The sequence below is a fragment of the Triturus cristatus genome, chromosome 3_2, assembly GCF_964204655.1.
Source record: "Triturus cristatus chromosome 3_2, aTriCri1.1, whole genome shotgun sequence".
Classification (NCBI taxonomy): domain Eukaryota; kingdom Metazoa; phylum Chordata; class Amphibia; order Caudata; family Salamandridae; genus Triturus; species Triturus cristatus.
The window spans coordinates 162,061,057-162,081,017 of NC_140584.1; the positions used below are offsets into that span (position 1 = coordinate 162,061,057).

Consider the following 19,961-nt stretch of genomic DNA (forward strand, 5'->3'; position numbering starts at 1 on the left):
ATCTAGCTATGCTAAGTGACACACCACTAGAGATGAAGAAGAGGCCACTGCTGAGCCAAGCTTTAGCAGAGTCAGGGGTAGGATCTGGAACACATCCCCGTATACACTGGAACTATCAAACTCTGCAGCAAAATAGGAGAGAGCCGAAGACATACCATGTTAAAGAACACTGCATCAGGAAAGAGTAACTGTCCACATCTGCTCCCAGTACCCAGTTTCCCTCCCAGTCTGTCACCTGTAGAACTGATCCGTGTACAGCTCTCTGCTGCCTTTTGGCTAGGTTTGCTCTATACACATACCGCATTCATAAATATATACAAAGAGTGCCACAGACAGGACCCCTGCCGAAGCCAACACAATAATAGACCTTTGAAGGGCAAAAGCCTGAGTCTTGCCTGCTGAGATGTAAACTTACGGCTTTCAGGTTGCACACAGATATATGTTCAGCAGCTGAAGCCACGTAAATTATTACGATGGAATTGGAAGCTGTTACCAAAAGGTAACACTTAAGTCTCTGCAGCCAGTGCTGAACCGACTGAGCTCCTCTTCTAGAAACTTCTTCTGAAAGGGGTCCCAATAGATCAGCATGGTTCTCTCGCAGGGCTCTTGAGAGATAGGCTCGGCTGCACCTGCTTGTCTTCTTAGCCACATCCTGCGAGCGGAAGTACATCCTCTGGGTGATAGGAGGAGGGGCCACCAGCCCAGGGGCTCCTGACGTGCTCTTGCTGCACACACACCAGAGCGTAAACCACCTGCCTTGGTTTTCAGGTTCCTGTATCTCATTGCGGGGCCTCCATTGTTCACATCCGGAAAAAAAGCGAGCTTCACGGAAATCATGCGTGTTAACTTGTATTGCACAGAGTTAAGGATCAGTCAACACACATGAGTAGAAAGTCAGGCTGACAGCCTGTGCCTCTGCAGGGAGCTCCCATTCGCCTATGTACCGGTATGACACTAAGGGGAGACGGTGCACCACAAGAAATGCAACAAACGATCTCCCTCACACTTCCTGTGAAGGTCTGACTACCGTAATTGTAATCTCTGCACCCCGTGCCTCAATGGCTTGTGCGAGTGTAGATAAACTCTGAAGGGAGCCCCCTCGCACCTCCCTGCCCCCTTTGGCTTAATTAAAGCACCATCCATGGTTAGCAAAGCCAACAGCAGATAGGTTCAAATGGCAGAAAAACCCACACGCCAGGGAAAATTGAGTGTTTTTATTGTGTTTTATTATATTATGAAAAGAAGGATGCATACAAAGGAACATTCAAGTGATACATACCTCACATGAGTCAACAGATGCCTGTGGCTAGCAAGTCTTTACACACAATTTCAGGACTGTGACCTGGGCAAGGCCTTGCAGACAAACTGAGGCCAGTGAGCAGGGCATGGCAGTACAAATATAAACAGATGCCTGTGAGCTGAGAACGGCTCTATGTGGATAAACGGGTCCGTCAGATGGCCTGGCCATAACGAGTACTATATGAGGTCTGTGTTTGGATAATGCATTTCAGGTCAAAACTGAGGCCTTTGAGTGTGCTTTGGCATTGGAGAATTATAAAGAGATCTGTGCGCCAAGAAGAGCCTTAAATACATAAACTAAGCACTGGGAGCTGCGCAGAACATTGACCAGACCCGCCAGGATATTGCGGCATAGATTTGCAAATTTTGCGGCACAAAAATGGAAATTTAGCAGCACAGAAATTGAAATTTAGCGGCATTATTGCAGCACCTTATTTCACTCGTAATCATTCCTTTTCAGTCTTAAATCAATGGAAACTATTTTAGCAGAGGATTCCACTTTCAAATAGGCATGTTTAAAGTGTCTGAGAATATTTGTTTGCTATGCTAAGTCCTCGAGTCCTGTAATGGCTGGCAGCAACATTTTTCTCATGTTGCTGGCAGCCAATCAAAGAAACTGCGGGACTCTGACTTCTGCAGGAGCGATGTGGCCCAAGGGAAATAAAGATCCCAGGGTCAATCATAACTCACTACTTTTGAAATTGATGTGCCCGCAAGAGTTGAAGACACTCTTGAAAGCCTAAATGCACCCTTGCTGGGTCCCGAAACAAGGAGAGAGAGGATGTGTTGGTGCCCAACGCTGCGCCCTGCTTCCTCTCTACTCTCTCACCCCAGAACAGGGTGCAGGCACCCCTACCCTGACCAGTGGCATCAACACTTCCACTCCCCTGCCACAGACACTGCTTACAAGCCTACACCATGGTTTGCTGTAATTTGATTCTCTTCCGGGTGCTCATGCACTTAAAAATGCGCAGTAAACAACAAGTTATACACAGGTTTATACTGACTGGCCACTTCGCCCCAACCTTCCACCTACCACCACCCCCTCCTCCAGGGCATAAGTCCTAAAAAAAAAGAAGTGGGGGGACTAACCAAGTTAGGTAGTTTGCAAGTGAAATAATGGCGCATGCCACCATAGCACATGACGCCACGACGCATGGCATTGCACGTAAGATCACAGGAAGTGATCTCTCTGGGAGTGACATCAGATATTAAGTCCTCAGAAATAGGTTTATCAGGTATATCATGAGTACATTTAAGCGCATTATGAGGTTTAACTAATTAGATTTTGCTTTGGGAAAGGAATGGCACCAAGAGAAGGCTACACAGTAATATATTGCCAGGGGGGGGATGGGGGGGGGATCATAAGTCTGTTAGGACTAAAAATGTCTCACTTTGTTATGAATGGTACTTGGAAAAGAGGGGGTAATGGATGATTCCAAGCATGCTTGTCCACCAGTGCTGTGTACTTAAATATAAATCAGCATTAATAGTATGCAGGAAGAAATTATTTTGAATGTTAGCCTTAGGTAAGGAGCTAGTATCATTGCCTGCATTCTCCCATGCAATGACTGCATCACACCAACATTTCTGTTCTGTTGGGAACTCTCCTTTTTTGTTTTTTTGTTGCATAGTTATATAGCGCGAACTCGACCCGAAGGTATTGGAGCGCTTTACATGAGCACCATATTTACATTACACATTCAGGCACGGCGAGATTAAGTGATTTGCCCAGAATCACAGGATGTGGACGCGACCCCGAGGCTCGAACCCTGGTTTCCAGCACCAAAGTCGGCAGTCTAGCCGACGAACCACATCCTCGACCCTTCATGCTCCTCAAGTTTGAGTCCCATCACCCTTAAAAGATTGCCCCTCTTTACTCCCTGTATTAACCGTCACTCTTCTCCTCTCTCAAAATCCATGTTCCTAAACACTTAGCCACAGTTCCCACCCAGCGGTAGGAAACATGCGCACAGTCAGGTCCAATCTAGAGAGAGCAGCTCTCCAGTATCGTGTCATGTTTTGCTGAGTGCGACTTTACTACAGCCGGAAGGGTTTCGCCCAGGGGCGTAACAAAAGCCCCCGCATCCCCCGCAGTGCAGGGGGTCCCCGAGCTGCAGGGGGCCCCCTCAGCACTGTACTCACGCCGGAGAGCTCCGGATTAAATCCGGAGGGGGCCCCCTCTTTGTACCTTTCAGGGGGGCCCCTTCAACTTTCGTTACGCCACTGGTTTCGCCTTATATTTTCTGTAAGCATTATGCGCTGTACTTTGCCTCCAGAGTCCAGTTTGGCTGGCCGATGCTCAGAAGTAGTTTTAGATTTGTGCGCCTGTTTGATGACAGATAGATAGATAGATAGATAGATAGATAGATAGATAGATAGATAGATAGATAGATAGATAGATAGATAGATAGATAGATAGATAGATAGATAGATAGATAGATAGATAGATAGATAGATAGATAGATAGATAGATAGATAGATAGATAGATAGATAGATAGATAGATAGATAGATAGATAGATAGATAGATAGATAGATAGATAGATAGATAGATGGATGGATAGATAGATAGATAGATAGATAGATAGATAGATAGCAGCCTGTAAGGCGATAGGGAAACAGCCACAGCAGATATTTCGTCATGCATATATTTAATACAGATGTAATAAGAGGAAATGTAAAAGTCTATGTTGCTGAGTTACACACTTTTCTGGATTCACCACTGGAAGAAATTGAAGAATTCATCAGCTTTTCAATAGTCCACTTTTTCACACTTAAAAAGGTTGGGGTCGTGGCTTCTCGTCCGCCGTTGTGCTGGGGAATGGGGTGGGGGCAGAAACTGCAGGAGACACCTCAGAATACGGGCTTCAGACCATCATACACGTCACGCTGACCTTTTCTGATTGGCTGTTGGTGAAACAAAATAGGAACATTACCAGCTCTGTCAGGGAGAAGGAGAGATGCTCACAGTGACCACATACCCCGAGGAAGAGCAGTACTCACAGAACTCAGACTGCCAGGGAGAAAGTTTCACTTACAGTGCACAGAAAACTAGTGGAAGAGCAGTACTCACAGTACTCACGCTACAAGTGGGGGGGGGGAATTACTCACAGCGCCCACAAAACGAGGGCAGACGAGTACTCATAGCACCCAGATACCAGGGAAAGTACTTCCTACACCATCCGACCAAGGAGATAGTAGCTCCCACATCACCCAGACAGCCAGAGAGCAGTATTGAGACGTGGAAGATGACTATCTCCCTGCTACTCACACAAAAAGTTGAGATCTCGGTCTCATAGAATACAAACATTTGCTTCCCCCACATGCAAGATGGATGCCTAGTTTGCGAGAGGGTGATGCAAGATGGATGCCTTGTTTGCGAGAGGGTGAAGAGGGTGATGCAAGATGGATGCCTTGTTCGCGAGAGAGTGAATAGCATCGTCACAGTGAAAAAGAAATATTCCATCTCACACCTCTCGCAAAGAAGCTCAATGCCTCATTCTCACACATGGAACATTAATGTCACACTCTGACAGAGGATGAATCAGTTGAAGAGTATCTCACTCTCAAACAGAGCATGAATGCCTTACTCTCACACAGAATGAGTATCTCACTATCACATATGATGACTGCCTCACACAGAGCATGAATGTCTTACACACACACAATAGATGAGTATCTCCCTCTTACACTGATAATAAATGCCTCACACACAGCATGAATGCCTTACTCTCACACAGATGAGTATCTCACTATCATATATGATGACTACTTCCCACACAGAGCATAGAGGCCTTACTTTCACAAAATAGATGAGTATCTCACTCTCACACTGATAATGAATGCCTCACACACAGCATGAATGCTTTACTCTCACACAGAAGAGGAGTATCCCACTTTCACACAATGAATGCCTCCCACACAGCATGAATGCCTTACTCTCACACAGATGAGTATCTCACTATCATATATGATGACTACCTCCCACACAGAGCATACAGGCCTTACTTTCACAAAATAGATGAGTATCTCACTCTCACACTGATAATGAATGCCTCTCACACAGCATGAATGCCTTACTCTCACACAGATGGGTATCTCACACTCACACTGATAATGAATGCCTCACACACAGCATGAATGCCTTACTCTCACACAGAAGACAAGTATCCCACTCTTATACAATGAATGCCTCCCACACAGCATGGATGTCTTACTCTCACACAGAAGACTAGTATCTCACTCTCACACTGATTATGAATGCCTCCCACACAGCATGAATGCCTTACTCTCACACAGATGAGTATCTCACTCTCACACTGATAATGAATGCCTCTCGCCCAGCATGAATGCCTTACTCTCACACAGATGACTATCTCACTCTCACACTGATAATGAAAGCCTCACACACAGCATAAATCCTTACTGTTTGACATCAAGCCTCGTGTCTGCTTCACTGTAGTGTGAGCAGTGTAGGTGTTTGCTCTTTAGAAATGCCGCATAATTCTGAGACGATCCCTGGTCTCTGATCAGGGGGGAGGAGTTTGTTGATGCTCCCTCACCTTCAAAACCACCCCAGCTGGAAAAGTCGTTGCTTGGCTTTTGTTTCCAGTCGAGTTTCCTTGCTCCCCTGCCTCTCTGAAATTCTTCTGCTCCCTGTCCCATTTTCCTAGAAAATCCCTTTTCCAGATTCCCTGCTTCCCGTATCCTGTGATTACTGTGTAGGTTCGTGCAGTCGCATGTTAAACTTCCCACGTACGAAAGCATTTGCTTTCTTGTTGTTTCGAGTTCGTCCGTTACGCCCTAGGTGCATAGCTCCCGTGCATTGTTGCCTTCCCGAGACCCGGGCTTCCCATTTTCCCTTCCCCGTGAGAGTCATTGAAATCCAGCCCGAGGCACGTTGGAATATTCCACACTCAGCGGTCCCAGAGCTAAGGGTTTCTGGTACTTGAAGTCCTGACGGACGAATGTTCATTTCCGTGACCGCTTTTCTAAAAGCGGTGTTTATTGTGCACAGAGTTTTGTTTTGGTTGAGTTTCATTCCAGAACGGGGTGTACGAGACTCCCTTGAGATACATTGTAGTGTTTATTGGCAATGAAAACGAGCTGGTGAGCTCTTTGTAGTATCCTCAGGTCATGTTATTATGTTCCCTTCATTCTGTACCTAGCTGCTCAGCCAGTGTCAGTGTTCCGCATAGAATGTTAGTGTGGGTGGAATGCTTGGATACTGTGTGGGACTGAGACAGTTGGGAAGATGGGCTGAGCAGCTAGGAGGCTGCTCCTGGTGGGGCTAATGCTGGGGCCTATGTTGGGGCCTATTGTGGAGCCTGTTCTGGATTTACTACTTCTACACCTAAGATCTCAATAAACTTCATCTACTCCTACCAGGCCACGTCTACAGCGTCTACTTGTACATCCTGCACACGTGGGGCCAGCCCACTACATTTATGGCGACGATCTGGAGCAAATCTCACGCAAAAGGTAACATGAAGTCAACCAAGAATGAGGAGTGGACCAAGAGAACGTGTAGAAAAGAACCTAGGTCATGTAAAATAAAAAAAAAAAAGGAAACCAGCATCAAGAAACTTAAAGGAAGGAAAAGAAACCTGTTTAGCGACGCAGTTGAAGAAAAATAAATATGTCAAGCATGCCTGTCTGCCCCACCAGTGTCCATCACACCGGATAGTCCAACCCAGGCATGTTGTGTTGTCATCTAAGTGTCTTCAACAGCCAGAAATTTATCAACAAAAAGTGTCTAGGTCTGTCAAGAAGAACCAACTGAAAAAAAGTAAAGGTACACCGTGTACAAGCAACAACAAGCATGTCACTATTAATGGAGAATGTGCCTCGAGTGGGTGAGGTGATTTTGTTTGAAAATGAAGATCAACTTTTCAGCGTGTCTCTGATTAATGCATGACAGCTGTCTACCCGACTTCAGCAAGTTCGTTTTCATCAACAGTTAATTTAAGCTGTCCACTGGTGTTGTGAGACAAAGAAAGTAGTTTGCGTTATAGAATGACTTTCACCTTGGTAAGTGAGTCGTCTAGTCTTCACCTTTTTAAAGTGCAGCTATCGTCTTAACAGAGAGTTTGGTGTACACTTGTTGCAAGTAATTTTTTGGGGATATTTCGTGAGTGTTATGAATGCGTGGCATTAAATGTAACCATCGGCCAAGAGTCTACATTACATTGACGTATTTGAATTAATTTTTAAAATGGAATTCAGCATAGTAAACATTATGGTCATCTCTACCTGTGACAGTTAAACGGCTTGGTTGCAGTTTCAAAACGCGAGCACGGGACATCTCGCGCAGTGTGGAGTCATAGAGTTTTCTCATTTGTTCTTTGATGACGTTTTCAAACTATGCTGCGGGTCGTGTTGTTTCATGGACGTGCCGTGAGCCTTCCAGCACTAGCGTGACTCTACGTGTAATCATCGTGGGACTGTCTTGTTAGTTCATTGCCAACCACGTTGTACGCAAGCAGTATATTTTTACGACGACAGTGCCAGCGTAGGGAATTTGAGGAGTATTGCCAACCACGTTTTGCGCGCAAAAATAAAGTTAATTGTAAAAAAAAAAAGTCGGCGATGATTGGGCACAGGTGCTGCTGTACCCGTGCAGTGAGAGCCTGAGGGGAATTTGCGCATCGGCGTAACCAAGGGCAAACGGAAAATAAAAAGGAAAAGAACAACGAAATAAGAAGAAGCAGAGAAGTGGTGTCTTCGTATTTAAAAAGGTACTGTGTTTTAGCGGTAGCAGCGAAAAAGGGGTCACCAGTAAACACTCACTGTTAACTGATGAAGCGACGAAGCGGTGTATTCAAGTTTCAAAACTGCGTGTGCGACTACATGAATTTGAAGTGCTCAATTGTTTTTGGAACGCCTGTCGCGGTGGCAGGCACACCATTGACTTTAGAAATAGGAGTTGTAGGATTTGTTTTAAAGATTTCACGCAAAAATGTTTTTTTTCACAAGTGAAAGAATTTAACGCAAACATGTTTCACAAGAGAATAATTTATCGCAAAAATGTTTATTTCTTTCTACAATGTCTTGTTATTGCTGTATGCCAACGTTGTTTTATCGCTATGTTATAGATCTTGTTTTGTTGGCATGGGAGTGGGTACTAGTCCCATGTCTCTTATGTACGCATCCCTGCTTAAGGGATAGGGGTGGGTTTTTAGTCCCATGACCCTTGTTTCAAAATTTTTATCCCTGCCTGCCTAAGGGATAGGAGTGGGTTTTAGTCCCATTTCCTCTTTAGATAGTTTTATCCCTGCTTAGGGATAGGAATGGGTTTTTAGTCCCATCACCCCATGTTCACAGTAATTTATATGGGAATGGGTTTTAGCCCCATTTTTTTAAAAGGGGGTGTTAGACCTGTCAGCCCTTTGGGTGGTCCCTCCTCATCATTATTTATTTTGTCCCACTTTTGCCTCAAACCCTGTTATGAATTTTTCCTTTTTGGGAACCACCAGACTTTTTAGTGTTGATGCAGGGTCAGGGAGCCATTTTCCCTACCCCTGGAACTTCTGTCTGTGGGCCTGAGACACAAAATGGAGGCCACCTGTGACATCATCAGAACCTACTGGAGATTTCTAGAACCTTCTGCAACATTCTGGAACCCTGTGACAGTTGGAGGCGGTTTAGAATGTTGGGAGGCCATCTCAGTGTGGCAGTTGGCAGTTGGCAGTTGGCACCTGACTGGAGAGGAGAGAGGACAGAGAAACAGAAGGAGGAAGGAGTAAGGCAGCAGGGGTGGAAACTTGTGCCTGGAGTGGGGTCCAGAAACCCACCCTTGATGCTAGTCCCTGCTGACCAAGCCCAGCCTAGTGCCCTGTGTGGGATAAAGACCAGAAAATCATCTTAAGGACCTGAACAGCCGGAACAGGCCTTAAAGGAGAAGAACAACAAGTTCCTGACCTGTTTGGTGGAATCCTCCTGGAGACCCGACGTCGAGTAGCCTGGAGACCTGGAGCCCGAGGTGGAGAAGCGGCGCTGACAGAAGGCAGACGTCGTACCCGGAGCCGCTAGAGGTCGAGTGAGGGCGCCGACGGAGGTCGTGGGGAGACACCGGAGGTCAAGTAGAAGTCACCTGAGGTCGAGGTGAGGCGTCGACGGGGGAGTGAAGTCCGCCCTCCGGAGTCGCCGGAAGCCGAGGTGAAGCGCGCAGGAGGTCGGGAGTGGAGGTCGCACTCCGGAGTTGCCTGAGGTCGAGGCGAAGCGCGCAGGAGGTCGGGAGTGGAGATTGCACTCCGGAGTCGCCGGAACCCGAAGTGGAGCCGACGGAGGTCGGGAGTGGAGGTCGCACTCCGGAGTCGCCCGGAAGCGGGGAGACCGTGACCCTGTGACGCCGGAACCCGACATCGAGCCGAGGCCGCCCAGCGTCATCGATCCGGAGCCGCCTCACGGCATCGACCCGGCGTCAGGTAAAGCGGATCGACCCGACATCGAACCGAGGCCGCCCAGCGACATCGAACCGGAACCGGCCGACGGCATTGACACGGCGTCAAGTGGAACCGATCGACTCGTCATCGAACCGGAGCCGCCCATCGACGTCGACCCGGCGCCGAGTAGAGCCGAACACCGAGAAAAGGGCAGTAAGTGGTAGAAAGGGCATCTGAGGCCCTGTGGAGCCCTAAAAGACCATTCTAGGGGCTAGAGGGGTGTTAGGACCATCCTGAGGGTGCTAGGGGGGGTGAACTGAGACTGGTGCAGGGACCTGTGTGAGGGACTGTGTAGTTGGTGAGCCAGAACCTTAGGGTACCCCCATTTTACCTCAGCTTAGGCCCCAGCCTTGACCACACTAGGTGGGACATCCCCAGGCCTCCCCAGTGACCACAAGCTGTACTTGGGCATGGTAAAATCAATCTACCTCATAAATGTGATCTGATTTGCAATTGTTTGTCTGCTTATATTATTCATTGAAGGAGTGTTATTTATTGTCTGAATGTATTTATTCCTGCCTGGTATTTATTGTCTGACAGTATTTATTTGCCCTATGTATTTATCGCCCCTCTATTTATTCCTTGTGTATTTATGACCTAGTCCTATTTATTGCACCTGTAAAGTGTTATTATTTAATTGACCTGCTATTTCTGAAGAAAATCCTTTTGTATTGTATTTGTGACATAACCCTGCAACTAAGAGAAAATTAAGATAAACACAAAGAGATTCTTTCATAAATTTTTACGGTGTAGTGTCGTTTTTGGAACGGATGAACGCATGGTTATTGTGAGGGTGTGACGTACGCTTAACACGGTGCCTGACCCCCGACCGCTCGAGCCAAGCTACCCCTTATGCGTGGAAAGGCCGGGTGACTGCTAACCCGGTTGCCCAGTTTTCTAACAGGGGGTTTCAGTCCCACCTTTGAGTTTGGGTGTCAGTCCCATTTACTCTGTTATAGGGAGTTAGAGTCCCACCTATTTATAGGGGGTTAGAGTCCCACCTATGTCATTAGTAATGGGTACCAGTCCTATTTACTAAGTTTAAAGGGGGTTTTAGTCCCACCTTTACGTGTATGTTGGGTATCAGTCCTTTCATTTACGTTTTCGCTGTCTTCTGTGTGTGTAGCCATCTTTTGATGCCACACTGTGCTGCGTGTTGGTTTTACATGCTTCACGTGTCAGTGGGTTTCAGTCCCATGTGACGTATTATTTACATTTGGGTGTTAGTCCTAAACACGTGGGTTTTAGTCCCATAGTGTCCCTTACATGAGGGGTGGTGTTTTGAGTTGTCGTCAGTTTTCTCACGTGAGAAGTACTTCCTTGGGTGTTGTTCTACCCATAGACATTTATACCCGTAGGATTCTACTCTGGGTATCATATTCATTTGTCGTATGTGAACTCTTATTTCACTTCTAAAAAATTTCTTTGTTCAGTATTAAGGGAAGTGGATGGTGTTAGTGTGTTGATCTATGCTTGCATCTTTCCTTTCTCCTTAGTGTGTCTGTTTTCCCTCTCGTGATGTATTTCTACATGCATTCCTGGGTTTATGGACTATTCATATCTTGTGTACATTTCTGTATTTATTTGTTTGCTTATTAGTAGTTTGGGTTTATTTTAGGTTTTATTAATTTTCAGTGTAAAGGAAGAGGATGTGTAGTATCCTCAGGTCATGTTATTATGTTCCCTTCATTCTGTACCTAGCTGCTCAGCCAGTGTCAGTGTTCCGCGTAGAATATTAGTGTGGGTGGAATGCTTGGATACTGTGTGGGACTGAGACAGTTGGGAAGATGGGCTGAGCAGCTAGGAGGCTGCTCCTGGTGGGGCTAATGCTGGGGCCTATGTTGGGGCCTATTGTGGAGCCTGTTCTGGATTTACTACTTCTACACCTAAGATCTCAATAAACTTCATCTACTCCTACCTAGCCACGTCTACAGCGTCTACTTGTACATCCTGCACACGTGGGGCCAGCCCACTACACTCTTATCTTGACTCCTTTGTTGTTTGGTGTTGCGGGAATTTCGCAAATCCCCTAACGCCTCCCTTTAGTAATCCAGGGGTTGTTCCTCTTTAGATAGTTTTATCCCTGCTTAGGGATAGGAATGGGTTTTTAGTCCCATCACCCCATGTTCACAGTAATTTATATGGGAATGGGTTTTAGCCCCATTTTTTTAAAAGGGGGTGTTAGACCTGTCAGCCCTTTGGGTGGTCCCTCCTCATCATTATTTATTTTGTCCCACTTTTGCCTCAAACCCTGTTATGAATTTTTCCTTTTTGGGAACCACCAGACTTTTTAGTGTTGATGCAGGGTCAGGGAGCCATTTTCCCTACCCCTGGAACTTCTGTCTGTGGGCCTGAGACACAAAATGGAGGCCACCTGTGACATCATCAGAACCTACTGGAGATTTCTAGAACCTTCTGCAACATTCTGGAACCCTGTGACAGTTGGAGGCGGTTTAGAATGTTGGGAGGCCATCTCAGTGTGGCAGTTGGCAGTTGGCAGTTGGCACCTGACTGGAGAGGAGAGAGGACAGAGAAACAGAAGGAGGAAGGAGTAAGGCAGCAGGGGTGGAAACTTGTGCCTGGAGTGGGGTCCAGAAACCCACCCTTGATGCTAGTCCCTGCTGACCAAGCCCAGCCTAGTGCCCTGTGTGGGATAAAGACCAGAAAATCATCTTAAGGACCTGAACAGCCGGAACAGGCCTTAAAGGAGAAGAACAACAAGTTCCTGACCTGTTTGGTGGAATCCTCCTGGAGACCCGACGTCGAGTAGCCTGGAGACCTGGAGCCCGAGGTGGAGAAGCGGCGCTGACAGAAGGCAGACGTCGTACCCGGAGCCGCTAGAGGTCGAGTGAGGGCGCCGACGGAGGTCGTGGGGAGACACCGGAGGTCAAGTAGAAGTCACCTGAGGTCGAGGTGAGGCGTCGACGGGGGAGTGAAGTCCGCCCTCCGGAGTCGCCGGAAGCCGAGGTGAAGCGCGCAGGAGGTCGGGAGTGGAGGTCGCACTCCGGAGTTGCCTGAGGTCGAGGCGAAGCGCGCAGGAGGTCGGGAGTGGAGATTGCACTCCGGAGTCGCCGGAACCCGAAGTGGAGCCGACGGAGGTCGGGAGTGGAGGTCGCACTCCGGAGTCGCCCGGAAGCGGGGAGACCGTGACCCTGTGACGCCGGAACCCGACATCGAGCCGAGGCCGCCCAGCGTCATCGATCCGGAGCCGCCTCACGGCATCGACCCGGCGTCAGGTAAAGCGGATCGACCCGACATCGAACCGAGGCCGCCCAGCGACATCGAACCGGAACCGGCCGACGGCATTGACACGGCGTCAAGTGGAACCGATCGACTCGTCATCGAACCGGAGCCGCCCATCGACGTCGACCCGGCGCCGAGTAGAGCCGAACACCGAGAAAAGGGCAGTAAGTGGTAGAAAGGGCATCTGAGGCCCTGTGGAGCCCTAAAAGACCATTCTAGGGGCTAGAGGGGGGTTAGGACCATCCTGAGGGTGCTAGGGGGGGTGAACTGAGACTGGTGCAGGGACCTGTGTGAGGGACTGTGTAGTTGGTGAGCCAGAACCTTAGGGTACCCCCATTTTACCTCAGCTTAGGCCCCAGCCTTGACCACACTAGGTGGGACATCCCCAGGCCTCCCCAGTGACCACAAGCTGTACTTGGGCATGGTAAAATCAATCTACCTCATAAATGTGATCTGATTTGCAATTGTTTGTCTGCTTATATTATTCATTGAAGGAGTGTTATTTATTGTCTGAATGTATTTATTCCTGCCTGGTATTTATTGTCTGACAGTATTTATTTGCCCTATGTATTTATCGCCCCTCTATTTATTCCTTGTGTATTTATGACCTAGTCCTATTTATTGCACCTGTAAAGTGTTATTATTTAATTGACCTGCTATTTCTGAAGAAAATCCTTTTGTATTGTATTTGTGACATAACCCTGCAACTAAGAGAAAATTAAGATAAACACAAAGAGATTCTTTCATAAATTTTTACGGTGTAGTGTCGTTTTTGGAACGGATGAACGCATGGTTATTGTGAGGGTGTGACGTACGCTTAACACGGTGCCTGACCCCCGACCGCTCGAGCCAAGCTACCCCTTATGCGTGGAAAGGCCGGGTGACTGCTAACCCGGTTGCCCAGTTTTCTAACAGGGGGTTTCAGTCCCACCTTTGAGTTTGGGTGTCAGTCCCATTTACTCTGTTATAGGGAGTTAGAGTCCCACCTATTTATAGGGGGTTAGAGTCCCACCTATGTCATTAGTAATGGGTACCAGTCCTATTTACTAAGTTTAAAGGGGGTTTTAGTCCCACCTTTACGTGTATGTTGGGTATCAGTCCTTTCATTTACGTTTTCGCTGTCTTCTGTGTGTGTAGCCATCTTTTGATGCCACACTGTGCTGCGTGTTGGTTTTACATGCTTCACGTGTCAGTGGGTTTCAGTCCCATGTGACGTATTATTTACATTTGGGTGTTAGTCCTAAACACGTGGGTTTTAGTCCCATAGTGTCCCTTACATGAGGGGTGGTGTTTTGAGTTGTCGTCAGTTTTCTCACGTGAGAAGTACTTCCTTGGGTGTTGTTCTACCCATAGACATTTATACCCGTAGGATTCTACTCTGGGTATCATATTCATTTGTCGTATGTGAACTCTTATTTCACTTCTAAAAAATTTCTTTGTTCAGTATTAAGGGAAGTGGATGGTGTTAGTGTGTTGATCTATGCTTGCATCTTTCCTTTCTCCTTAGTGTGTCTGTTTTCCCTCTCGTGATGTATTTCTACATGCATTCCTGGGTTTATGGACTATTCATATCTTGTGTACATTTCTGTATTTATTTGTTTGCTTATTAGTAGTTTGGGTTTATTTTAGGTTTTATTAATTTTCAGTGTAAAGGAAGAGGATGTGTAGTATCCTCAGGTCATGTTATTATGTTCCCTTCATTCTGTACCTAGCTGCTCAGCCAGTGTCAGTGTTCCGCGTAGAATATTAGTGTGGGTGGAATGCTTGGATACTGTGTGGGACTGAGACAGTTGGGAAGATGGGCTGAGCAGCTAGGAGGCTGCTCCTGGTGGGGCTAATGCTGGGGCCTATGTTGGGGCCTATTGTGGAGCCTGTTCTGGATTTACTACTTCTACACCTAAGATCTCAATAAACTTCATCTACTCCTACCTAGCCACGTCTACAGCGTCTACTTGTACATCCTGCACACGTGGGGCCAGCCCACTACACTCTTATCTTGACTCCTTTGTTGTTTGGTGTTGCGGGAATTTCGCAAATCCCCTAACGCCTCCCTTTAGTAATCCAGGGGTTGTTACAGCGTGATATCAATTTCCTAGCTGCCCTTCCTTTCCTTTAATTTTCACGCATTCTGGGCCTGCTGCCCTTCAAATCTACCGACTTTGGAGATACACCCCACCTCGTTGGCACTCTTCAATTTGGCTTAAAGAGATGTCCAGCCGGTGAGCATGGTTTTGTTTCTAAAGAGCAAACACTTTATATTGTTGTGAATATCGGTATTGTTAGACCACATCACTGATAGAACTCCTTGCTAAATGATATGTTCTTCTCTCTATAGGTTGTCATTTTTTCCTGATTCACGAGCCCTACTCATAAACCGGCTGGGGGATTTAGAAGTGATACCACCAGAGTTCTAAATCCCCACATCTCTCAGAATCAATGTATGTGTGTTGAGGCTGTTTAGTTGTCCACAGACGTGCCTTGGTTTGGGGAGAGTGGGGAACTTATCGTCGCTCCCGTGGATTGAGCCTCGCTGGACTTAAGGTTAGTGGCATCGGCAACAGAAAGCCAAGCCCACGAATCAAGTCCTCCTGGGCGACGATGAATCCCGAAGAGCCTTGCGCCATAATGGAGAACCCTGTCCATAGTCCCACCGTTGAAGAATTAGCCACGGCATTACTAGAATTACAGGGGGAAGTGGGACGCCTCAGAGTAGAAAATCAGAGACTACATACTGAACTAGTGCAAGTACGACTGCAGCCGACCCCTAGGGTTAGCGAGAATGATACAAGGCCCAAGAGTAAACGTACCTATATTCAACCTGCACATTTCACCGTGCCTTCATCCACTCCCTCCTCTATAGGACAAATAACACCCCCCAACCCTGACAATCCGCAAGCTGTCCATGTATCAGTACACACACATACTCCTGTTCCATTGGCAGTCCCTGAAAGATTCCATGGGGATAGTGCAAAATATAGCGTCTTCATAAATCAATGTCATTTACATTTTTTATGTAAGGCGTCTTCTTTTCCTGATGATGCCGCCAAAGTGGCATTTGTGATTTCCTATCTTGGAGGTAATGCGGCCAGGTGGGCCGTTCCTTTGGTAGAAAATAATGACCCCCTTCTGTATAATTTCCAGTTGTTTAAAGACAAGTTACGAAGCTTATTCGCCAGACACACGTATGTGCAAGCCAGTGATAATGAGCTATTGAATTTAAAACAAGGCACTGAGGATCTTCTCGCTTACCTCACTGAATTCAATAGATTAATTGTGGAAACCCAGTGGCCCGAGGACAAGAGAACTTCCTTGTTTTACAGAGGGTTAAATGACGATCTCAAAGATCTCCTTTCTCAAATAGTGGATCCTCCGGAAGACTGTCCAGCCTTTATAGACTTGGTTGTAAAATTAAATCATAGATTGAGTGAGAGAAAGGGAGAGAAATCACGTGGTAACCTGGCACGTTTCCTTGTGGTTAGAGGCGAAAAGAAAGAACTCAAAGAGCCTTGTGAACCTATGCAAATAAGAGGGATGAGATCTCCATTAACGATGGATGAAAAAGAACGGAGAAGAAAGAACAATCTTTGTCTGTATTGTGGGAAAGGAGGTCATTATGCCAGGGCATGTCCTGTCAAGGTCAACTCCGTTTAAAAAACCGCTGCAGCCACACAAGAATGCAATATCCTATCGGAAAACTAGATAACTTGGAGACGATAGAGACCTCTTCTTCAAGTTCTATGACTCCCGTGGTCTCACATAAAGTAGCCAGTATTACCGCCCTTGTAGCTCGACATTTCACGTTAGCAGTTACAATAATAGTGTCTGCTCAACGCAGAAAAGCACTGTCCATCCTTCTCGATTCTGGGGCTACAGGTAATTTTCTAGACATTCAGCTGGCTCACTCATTAGGTATTCTCTTCGTGCCCAAAACAAAACCTGAACCAATCAGGGCTGTAGACGGAACTGAATTATCCTCAGGGTTGATAACCCATCATACTCCAGCATTGACTGTGGTGTGTAGCAATGGATATATGGAATCAATAGTCTTTGATCTAATTGACACACCCAATTTCGGCGCCATATTGGGGATTCCCTGGTTGCAGGTACACAACCCCCATATTGATTGGAATGCCCGTCAGGTCACTTTGAAATCAGCATACTGCTTGTCGCACTGTTATAGAGAAGCCAGGGATTGGGGAACTTCTTTATGCTGTGCCTTGGAGCACAATCACGAAAATCTTCCGCTCCTGTATAAGGAGTATAAAGAAGTATTTGATGAGGTGAAAGCCACCGTTCTACCACCACATAGGAGTTATGATTGCCGCATAGATCTAGTCCCAGGGGCTGAATTGCCAGTGAGTCGCATCTATGCGTTAACTGAACCTGAAACCGACTACTTACAACAGTATATTACAGACATGTTACAAAAGGGATTTATCAGACATTCCACCTCCCCTGTGTCTTCTCCCATTTTCTTTATTCCTAAGCGTGAAGGAGGGTTGAGGGCTTGCCTGGACCACCGTGCATTGAATAAGGTCACCATTAAGAACAAATACCCTCTTCCGCCTATATCAGTCCTTCTTGACCAAGTGAGAGGAGCAAAAATATTCACAAAATTGGATCTCCGCGGGGCCTATCACCTTATTAGAATCAAAGAGGGTGATGAATGGAAGACAGCCTTTCGGACCAAATTCGGATTATATGAATATTGCGTCATGCCATTCGGTTTGTGCAATCCCCCTGCGGCTTTCCAATTTTTTATCAATGAGGTATTACGTGAATATCTTGATGTATTCGGGATTGTTTACATTGACGATATTTTGATTTTCTCTCAAACGGAACAGGAACATGTCGAGCATGTTCGAAAGATTTTGAAAAAATTACAGGATAACCAACTATTTGCCAAATTGGACAAAAGTACTTTTCATACTACTAAAGTGGACTTTTTGGGGTTTGTAATTTCCCCTGATGGTATTCACATGGACCCCAAAAAGATCTACGCCTTAGTGAAATGGCCCAGTCCTCGGAATGTTAAAGAAGTCCAGTCATTTCTTGGATTCGCCAATTTTTATAGGCGTTTTATCGATCATTTTTCTGATCTTATCACACCCATCACCAGATTACTCAGAAAGGGTTCTGTTTTTGTATGGTCAGCTGAAGCTGAACAGGCCTTTTTACAACTAAAAGACAGATTCACCTCTGCCCCATTATTCGCCATCCTGATAACACTCAACCTTATTTTGTGGAGGCAGACGCCTCTCAATATGCTGTAGGAGGAGTATTGTCACAACGTAACCCTGCTAACGGTTGTCTGCATCCCGTTGCTTATTTTTCTAAAACGTTGTTGCCTTCGGAACAAAACTACACAATTGGGGAAAGAGAGCTTTTGGCCATAAAATTGGCTTTCCAGGAGTGGAGACACTATCTCCTTGGTTCTCCACACACTATTACCATTTATACGGACCATAGAAATTACAATTTTTTAGGTCCGCTAAAGCATTGACACCGCGACAAATGAGATGGGTTTTATTCTTCAGCGAATATGACTTTGTTATTACCTACAGACCTGGAACCCAACAGGGTAAAACAGATGCCTTATCCAGACTGGGATCAGAGAACAGAATTCCAGTGAACGAGAACTCCCCACTCATTCCTTGTCAGAAAATCATCGGAGTAGGCGAAGTGGGGAAGAATCCTTCTTCTTTTCTAAACCAGTTAACCAATGCTTGTGTCAATATCCTTCCCAGTGACTGGTTGACAGAACCCCACCATACAATACGAGATGGATTGTATTACCATCAAGAGAGAATATATGTACCCTTAGTGGATTTGCAGCAACAAGTCATTAGATGGTGTCACAACACCTCTTTAACCGCTCATCCAGGTGGGGAAAAGACTATACAGACTTGTAAACGATGGTTTTGGTGGAAAGGCATCAATAAGGACATCATGGCCTATGTCGCGGCATGTCCAGTTTGTGCATGGCAGAAATCCTTACATATGGCTCCAGCTGGGTTACTACAACCTACACCCATTCCTTCGGTTCCGTGGCATTCAGTTAGTATGGATTTTATCACGGACCTTCCTAGAACTCAGGGTTACTCAACAATCTTAGTGGTGATAGATATGTTCACCAAAATGGCTCACTTTGTACCTATGAAGAAATTACCTTCTTCTCAAGAATTGGCACATGTATTCATCACTAATATTGTCCGATTGCATGGCTTGCCCTCGGTAATAATTACAGACAGGGGAACCCAATTCATTTCCCGTTTTTGGCAAGGGCTACGTAATAGCCTATGTATTGATCACCGATTGTCCACTGCGTATCATCCTCAAACAGATGGGCAAACGGAAAGAACAAATCAAACATTAGAACAATACCTCCGCTGTCTGTTATCCACGATCAATTCCGATTGGGTACAGGCTTTGCCTTTAGCGGAATTCGCTTACAATAACACCTCACATTCCGCCACAGGCATATCCCCCTTTTTCTTTGCCAATGCTCATCATCCCAGAATTCTGCCCTTTCCTTTACCTCTCTCATTAGTGAACATCCCTGCTGTCCACACCCATCATGCTACTCTTTTGAAAGTCTGGGAAAACGCTAAGATTGAATTACACAAGGCAAAAGAGTCAATGAAGCAACAAGCTGACAAGCATCGCCTTCCAGCCCCCGAATATAAGATAGGGGATAAAGTATGGTTATCTACCAAGAATCTACGCCTAGACGGACCCCGCAAGTTACAACCTCGTTATCTAGGGCCCTACACAATCAGTAAAGTTATCACTCATGTTACTATGAAATTGGACCTGCCTAAGGAAATGCAGATCCATCCCGTGTTTCATACCGCTCTACTTAAGAAGTACGTCACTCCAACCGACCCCGAAACCCCACCCCCACCTATTCAAGTGAATGGAGAGTTGGAACATGAAGTCAGGAAGATCGTAGATTCTCGCAGATACAGAGGAA

At 46.3% G+C, this 19,961-nt stretch overlaps 1 protein-coding gene across 1 annotated transcript in view; it reads right to left on the reverse strand.

Moving 5' to 3' along the window:
• Positions 1–1,199: 1,199 nt before the first annotated feature.
• Positions 1,200–19,961, reverse strand: part of CD3E (CD3 epsilon subunit of T-cell receptor complex) — a 64,589-nt gene continuing 45,827 nt past the window's right edge. Inside the window, exon 6 of the mRNA XM_085647412.1 lies at positions 1,200–4,208. Coding sequence (XP_085503538.1) covers positions 4,155–4,208 — 54 coding nt within the window. The 3' untranslated portion in view covers positions 1,200–4,154. The remainder of the gene's footprint in view (positions 4,209–19,961) is intronic.